The sequence below is a fragment of the Alligator mississippiensis genome, chromosome 2 (assembly GCF_030867095.1).
Source record: "Alligator mississippiensis isolate rAllMis1 chromosome 2, rAllMis1, whole genome shotgun sequence".
Taxonomy (NCBI): domain Eukaryota; kingdom Metazoa; phylum Chordata; order Crocodylia; family Alligatoridae; genus Alligator; species Alligator mississippiensis.
The window spans coordinates 13,152,073-13,159,941 of record NC_081825.1 but is presented as its reverse complement, the minus strand read 5'-3'; the positions used below and the strand labels follow the sequence as shown (position 1 = coordinate 13,159,941).

Sequence of the window (7,869 nt, the reverse complement as noted above, 5' to 3'; positions counted from 1 at the left end):
TTTAGGGAGAATTAAACAGAACTAAACCTCCGTGGCGCGTACGAGCAGCCGTAGAAGCTGTAGATCCAGAGAAGCTCGCTGTGTCCTGTAGCTTCAGTCATTAAACTATCTACCCTTCAACAGGTTCATTTCAACATCCGCTACTCCGGCCTCAGGCGCAGTTAGTTTCCTGCTGCTTTCTGCCTCTCCCTGCTGCTCCGCTAGATGGGGCGAATGGCAAGAAACATCAGAGAACCGGTGTGAAACCAGGATTCCCCGTTTCCAATCCACATTGCTCTGCAGATGTGCAGATGCAGGACTTCAGCAGTTGCTGGTTTGCAGCGGCCCTGGTTGCTGCTGGAAGAGGAAGTATCTCAGGATCCACTAGGCTGTGAGCAGTCACTTCCTTCAGGAGAGAGCAGACCGGTTTCCAGATACTTCTGCCTTGTCAGCATCACTACGGAGCATTTCTCCCTCCCCTTCCCATGCCATTGTGGAGTCACTGGAGATGGGGAGTGAAAGCGGAGGGCAGGGAGAGGTGAGAAGGGAAATGGAGGATGGCCACTGCCCAGGGTGCCAGTCACAATGGCACATCTGTGGCAGGGCAGGGCCAGGAGCAGGAGTCCAGGTAGAGGGAACCTCTAGCACCTGGGGCCATGGCCCTGCCCTCGGAGGGCTCCTCAGGCCCTCCCTGACTTCCCTCACCCCTCAGCCCAGGACCTCCGTCCCAGGGCAGGCGTTAACCTTGTCTTGAGAGACAAGTCGTGTGCCCTGGGCTCAGGGATGAACTGCATCTGCCTGCAATCAAAAATGAGCCTTCAGGATCCTGTGCCAACACCCGAGTGCTGCGCAACGTGTGCTAGATCACAGCTGAGCTCCGTGTCTGCGGGGAGGACGGATGGGGCAAGTGCGTGACTGTGACCAGCCCCCTGCCCTGCTGTGACGGGGCACGAGAGTCCCTGGCCTGTGGCTGGGCAGGAAGCAGCTGGTGCCGGGAGCAGCAGGACTGAGCAGAGCAGGGAGGTTTTTGTACGGGGCTGTAGCACTGTGCGAGGCAAGCTGTTACCCTGCTGACAGTAATAATCTCCAGCATCTCCAGCTTCCACGTGGCTGATGGTGAATGTAAAGTCGGTGCCAGACGCACTGCCACTGAACCGGTCAGGGATTCCCGAGGGGCGGGTGTTTGTGTTGTAGAGAAGGAGCTTAGGAGCCTGCCCTGGTTTCTGCTGGTACAAGGCCATGCTGCTGCTAACACTGGAGCTGGTTTTGCACTTGATGGTGACTGTGTCTCCTGGGGACACGGACAGGGACTCTGGAGTCTGAGTCACAACAATGTCCCCGCTGGAGCCTGCAATGAGAGAAACAAGTAACATGGAACAAACAATTCACATAAAATAATGAAAATTAAACTATGATTAAGAAACAGAAGTGGTACTCTATTTTTGTTTGAATGTTTCTCCTCCTAATGTTCTTTCATAAAACTTAAATGTGTTTTGGCTCCCCAAAACTCTTAAAAGAAACAAGCACACTTATGTATGGATAAAAAAACCCTCAAACATCCTATATAATTCTAGAAGAGTCATTGAATTTTGAAAAATTAAAATTATTGTGCAAACATCTCTGCCCTGCTGCTGCCCTTACCCTGCGCCCAGAGCACGAGGAGCCAGAGGAGCTGAGTCTGCCACAGCATTTTGCTGCTTCTGCACTGACTGACACGGAGCTGAGAGACACCAAGCGTTAAACCGGCCCCTTTATAGCTGCTCCCCAGAGCAGGGCGCAGTCACTGGGGCAGCCGTATGCAAAGCAGGAAATCTATGAAAATGTACCTTCCCTGGGGAACAGGGCACAGGCGACAAGGAAGGGGCTAATGACAGCCCTGCCCTGTGAATATAAACACAACTCACCAAGTGCTGGAGGAAGCACTATGTCCCTAACCAGCTCCCTGGCTCAGACCAGAGCATCCCTGTGTGTAACAGTTGCAGAGAGGGCACCTGAGGTCTGTTCTGGTCCTGCTCGTACAGAGAGCCCTCTTCTGTGAGTGCAGACGCGCTCAGGGAGAACAGGGAATCTCTTGGTTTACTATTGCAGGACCCTGATCTTCCCTATCTTAGCACAAGTCTTGTACTGGTGTTCCCCAGTCCCATCGGTGCAGGGGCTGCTGATCTGCATGAGGACAGTGAGCACCAGGTCCAGAGCTCTGCCCCTTCCCAGTGCCTGGTCCTGCTTCTTTGTCACTCGAGCTCCAGGCTCCTCTTGGATCTGCTATGAAACTTTGACCACAGCATCCCTATCCCAACCTGCTCCCTGCCATTCCTCTCACCTTCTTCCCAGCCTCCCCCGCAGGTTTATTCCTGGCATGATCTAAGCATGGTGTAGTCTCCTGCACCCCTCTCTTACCTGCCTCCCCAAGCACCGTCCCATGTCCCTTCTTCTCTTGGTCTCTGAACTCCTTGAACATGCTGTGCACAACCATGGCTGTGATTTTCTTCCTCCACTCACATCTTTGGTTTCCTCCATTGTTGGTTACTCTGTCTCCCCTCTACCTATGCTGCTGTCAGAGAAGTCTGACATGTGCATCCCAAGCTCCACATACGTGATCTCTTGACAGCTCTACTGGCATCCGAGTCCTCCCCATCCTCCCTCCTTACACATATAGAGCAATGGGCCCCCAGGTGATCAAGTAGAGCAGCTACAGCACCTCACTGGGTCACCATCACTTTGCTGCTATTAAGGTCCCTTATTGGGCTTTGGCTATCAAAAAAACCAGACAACCCCCCACTCCCCAAAACCCTCATCTTTGATCTTTGCTGCCAAGGATCAGGGGGAGAAGTACTTTGAACTGCTCCAAATGTGGAATTTAGCTCCCAGCCCCTTTTCAACAGTTTCCTGTGTCCCAAACACAGGACACAAGGGTCCAAACCAGAGTGGCCTTTTCTGGGCCTAATCAGGAGTCAGGTGAATGTAGGTGCCCACGTCATAAGAAGCAATCAAAATTGACTCCATTAGCATACCAGTTAGGGGTCAAGATTCATTATGAACCTCCTTTGGGGCTGAAAAGTTTCCTAGCGGCGTTTTTACACATGTAAGTGCCTCAGCACTGAGTGCCTTGAAAAGTGCCCGGCGCTGCAATGCTTTCAGTTGTGTAAGCAGTGAAATGCATGTCTGCATGGAGAAAATGGCAGCAGAGTGCTTTGAACTAAAACCCATGGGAAGTGCTTTGGTTCAAAGCACACCACTGCCATTTCCTGCGTGCTGATGTGCATTTCACCACTTATACAAATGCACACGGTGCAGTGCACCTCTCCTCAGCTCACGTCCAGAGCAGACTCGATTAAGTGGCAGATCTCCTGCACGTCATGGGACAAAAAAGTATGTGTATCAATGGGATAGGAGCCTTGACCTGGGATTACACGCAGGCTCCAACGGATCGAGGTTGAACACCTAAACACCTCGTCCTGCCTAAGAGCTGGATCCAAATCAGGGCCAGGATGTATCTAAAATCCCCCTTAAACATCTGACTCATTAGGTGTCTCCAGAACAGGCCTAGTGGGTGCGTGGTGCTGCCAGGCAGCAGGCTGTCCATGATACGGCATGGCCTAAGGAGAAGCAGCTCAAGTGGCCCAGAATTTAGGAGGTAGAGAGAAACTCAGCTGGAAGTAGGAGACGTGGCTCTTGGCCACCCTCTGCCTGGGACAACTCAGCCCACGTCTCTCCTTGTCCAGAAGACAGCCCTCAACACCGCCCTATGGACTAGTCTGGTTGGAGGACCGCCCCACCACTCCTGTTAAAGCTGCTCTGATCAACAAAGCAGGGTGGGATCCTTTGCCCCTTTCTGACCCCGCATAGCCCTTTCTAGCCCTTTCTAGCCATGTCAAGCATTTCCACTTCAACTAAGCCTTCACTTTGGATGTTTCTGACCCACGGTGGAGGACTGCGCCGGGGCTCTGGTGTACCTGCTGGGACGCCGGGGCGTCCGGTATGCCTCCCAGGTCAATTTGGTGCCCATTATCTATCTGAGCTCTCCCAAGCTGGTGAGGGAGGTGTGTGCGGCGGGGCTGGAAGTCTCGGGGGTCCACCACTTGGTCACGTCCCTGGAGACCCTGGCAGTGTGGGTGGTGGCCTCCAACGTGCCCCCGCACCTGTCAGACCGGGAACTCACCAACGCAGTCGAGCGCTACGGTGTCCTCACCAGCCCCTGGCGCAGGCTGACCATAGGGAGTAGGAACCCCAAGCTAAGGCAGATCCTGTCCTTCCAGAGGCAGGTGTTCATGCTCCTCAAGGGGGACACTCAGAAACTGCCTCCCTCCTTGACTTTTGCCTCGCAAGGGAGGTCCTACGTGGTGTATTTCTCCCTGGGTGGGAATTCCTGCTGCTGCTGCGGCGGCAGCTCCCACCTAAGTGCCCAGTGCCCGTTAGGGCGGTCAGCCAAGGCACCGGCTGCTGCGCCCGCCCAGGAGGATGCTGCATCCACCTCAGGTGCAGGACCACCATCAAAGGGTGGGGTTGGGAGACCTGCCAAGCCCCCCTCCGCCCCTGCTCCATCCGAGGGGCTTGACCCCTCTGGCAGTGGCATGCCACCCGGGGGGGGGGCCCGGGACATCCTCCCAGGTTTCTCCCACCCCTGTCGTAGCGGATGCCCCTTCCGGTGGAGGGGCTGGGGAGTCCTCCCAGTCCCTTCCTGACCCAGTTCTCCCTGGGGTGGCTAGAGTCTCAGGTGCTGGGGCCCCGTCAGGTGGAGCACCCGAGCGCCCCCCCTCCACCCCTGCCCCAACTGAGGTGGTGGACCTGGAGGTGGTGACACCCAAGCAGCCTGGCCCATCCCCTACGGGGGAGGTGCCAGTTACTCCCCACAAAGCACAGAACAAGAAGAAGAAAAAAGGAGCGTCTAAAGGAGCTCCTGCCCCTTCGGGGCCTGTCTCGGACAGCACCGGGGAAAAGGCAGCCAGGGAACCTGAGCCCACTCTGCCTGCCTCCCCCGGAAACCCTGCCACCTCCAGCCACGACTGAGGGTGCCCTGGAGAGGTCTGGGAACCCCTTGCCCCCAACCCAGCCAGTGGGGCCTGTGAACGGAAAGGCAGGGGGAGAGTGCCTGCCCCCCGAGCAGCAGCAGGCAGGAGAGATGGCAGAGGGTCTTGCCACCCCGATGCCCGCTCCCCTGCGTGCCGGGGCCGATGAGGAGGAGGAGATGGAGTGCCTGCCCTCTGAGTGCCGCAAACGGCCTCGGGAGCGGGACGACATCTGCCCCCCAAAGCGGATGGGGATCGATCTCCCCGAGACGGTCCTCGTCCCAGATAGAGAAGGGGGCCTGCTAGGGAGCCTGGCCATTGGGGGCACTTTCACTGGTCTCACCGGAAAGTCCCCTCCCAGGGTACAGCTCCGCTGGTTCTTGGTCGGCAGTATCCACCTCCTGCTGGAGAAACCCCGCTGGGTGGCCCCCAGCTATGGAGGTCTCCTCAACCTCTTGGACCAGACCAAGGGCCAGAGAAATGTGGCCGAGAGTATCCGGCAATGGTGCCCGGACCCCGCGCAGTTTGTCCGCGCCGCTAGTGACACGGCGAGGCTTATGCGCCGGGACCCGGGCACGCATCAGCATGCCTTCCGGCTTGACAAGCTGGTGAACCGGGGTGAGGGAGGTGTGGGGCCAAGGCGGGCCCGCGGAATAGGGTAGGGCAACGCTAGGCCTTTCCCGTCTCCGCCATTTTTCTGCCCGGTGTCCGTCACCTTCTCTCCCACCGGTACCCTGCCTACCCTTTGTGGCAGAAATGCCACCGTTGGTGCCCCTCTCCAGAGACCTGTCTCTGCCAGCCTGGGAGGCTGGTGTTTCATTCCTCAGGGTGGGGATCTCCCACCTGGTCTACATGACAAAAGCCTGGCGCCTGGGAGGCGGATGCTCTAGTCACCTGGGCAGGGGGGAAAGACCCGGCCCTGCGCGGGCCCAGGTAGCCAGGGATGCTGGGGAGATTGGTCGGCTTGTGGCCAGTATTGGCAGCTTCGATTGGACCGGGCTGCTGAGGTCAGAGAGGTTATTTAAGGACTCGGGCCAAGAAGAAGGGGAGTCAGCCATTAGCCATGCGGTCATCCAGGTGAATCTGAGCCTGGCTCTCTCCTCATCACCGCATGCTCCAAGAGTGCCCTGCCTCCAGAGGATACAACAACCACCTCTGGACGATGAGAGTGAGTAAGCTACTAAACATCCGATTAGATATTTAGCTTCAGTAACTCAGATGCATGTTTAAACGGCTACCTCAGCCACCCTAGTTTGCTCTATGGGATTCCTTTGATATTCCTGTAAGATTTCTATGATATTGCTCTACCTTTTACCCTGTTTCCGCCCTACCCCTTGTAATCAATAAAGTTCTCCTTTGTGACCGGTGTGGGAGACTTATTGAGGGGTGGGTCTAAATTATGCCAAGGAGGCCCCTTAGGTCGGTGGACTAAGGGAGACTTTCCTAATAAGCCCCTGACTTGGGGAAGTGTCCCAAGTGCTTGTATTGGGTCTAGCACCCATTGGACGATCAGGCCTGCGTTCTCCAAGGCGCGCAGAGCCAGAAGTGAGTCCAGAGCCTTGGATGGTGGCAGCGGGACCCCAGGCTAGCGGGTGTGCTCCAGGGAAGGGGTCGGCCGGACGGGAGGCACCCCAGGGAGGCACTCGGAGCCTGGAAGGTGGTCGGGCGCAGGGAGGTGGGCGGCTCAACGCAGGAGCGCCCCCTACTGGCCCACCACACCCTTCCTCCCTCTTCTCCTGTTCATGGCAGTTACCACAATTTCCTCGCCTAACACCAATGGCTGCAGAGACCCGGTGAAGCGGATGGCCGTCCTGGAGGGCCTGCAGCAGAAGCGCCTGGCGATCGCCTTCCTCCAGGAGACGCACAGTGATTCGTACGTTAAAGCCGACTGGCACGCTGCCTGGAGAGGCCACTTGTTCCTGAGCCACGGCACCAACCTCAGCGCAGGAGTGGCGACCCTCCTCTTGCCGCAGCTGCGGTACGACTCGGCGGTGGCACGAGAGGTTGTCCCTGGCCGGCTGCTGACCGTCCACGTCACCCTGGCACACCAGAGCCTGCTCCTTGTCAACGTCTACGTGCTCACCAACGGGAGAGAGAGGGTCGCCTTCCTAGAGACCCTGGGCGACCTCCTGCGTGATGCCAGCGAGAAAGATGACCTGCTCCTCGTGGGCGGGGACTTCAACTGTACCGTCGACGCGCTGCTAGACCAGACGGGGCCGGAACCGCACCTGCCTTCGGCCCGCAAGCTGCGGACTGTGCTGGAGGCGGCGGACCTTGTCGATGCCTGTCGAGTCCTCCACACTGACGCACGACAGTACACCTGGGCAAAGATGAGTGCCAGCGGGTTCGCTATGGCCCTCCTTGACCACCTCTACATCGGCCAGCACCACCTGCCGTTACTGCGTGGCAGCCGCATCATTCCGTCAGGCCTCTCAGACCACGCCTTGGTCTGCTGCGAGCTGAGCCTGCCTGGCAGAGCACACACGCGGGCCCCTTTCTGGTGCCTCAACGTCAGCCTGCTGCAGGACACCCGCTTCAGGGACTGCTTCGCCCACCTCTGGAAAAGCTGGGAGGCGGCGCGAGCACACTACCCCTCCTGGCGCCTGTGGTGGGACGTGGGGAAGGTCCAGATCTGGGCGTTCTGCCAGCAGTACAGCCAGCTGGCGGCAAGCGAGGTCCGCCACTGTACCCAGGAGCTGGAGAAGGACGTGGCGGAGCTCGAGGCGGCCCTGCTCCGCGCGGGCAACGACGCGGCGCTCCTCGAGAACCTCCGCTCCCGCAGAAAATGCCTGCGAGAGCTGGCGGAGGGCGCAGCCCGTGGCGCGCGGGTCCAGGCCCGCTGCCAGGAGCTGGCAGAGGCTGACGCCCCGACCGGCTTCTTCTT

General features: G+C 58.0%; 1 gene segment (V, D, J or C); it reads right to left on the bottom strand.

Moving 5' to 3' along the window:
- Positions 1-692: 692 nt before the first annotated feature.
- LOC132248473 (immunoglobulin kappa variable 3-15-like) lies at positions 693-1,685 on the bottom strand. The segment is given in 2 exon segments: positions 693-1,327; positions 1,621-1,685. Coding segments are annotated over 2 exon segments (579 nt in total).
- Between the last annotated feature and the right edge of the window lie 6,184 nt (positions 1,686-7,869).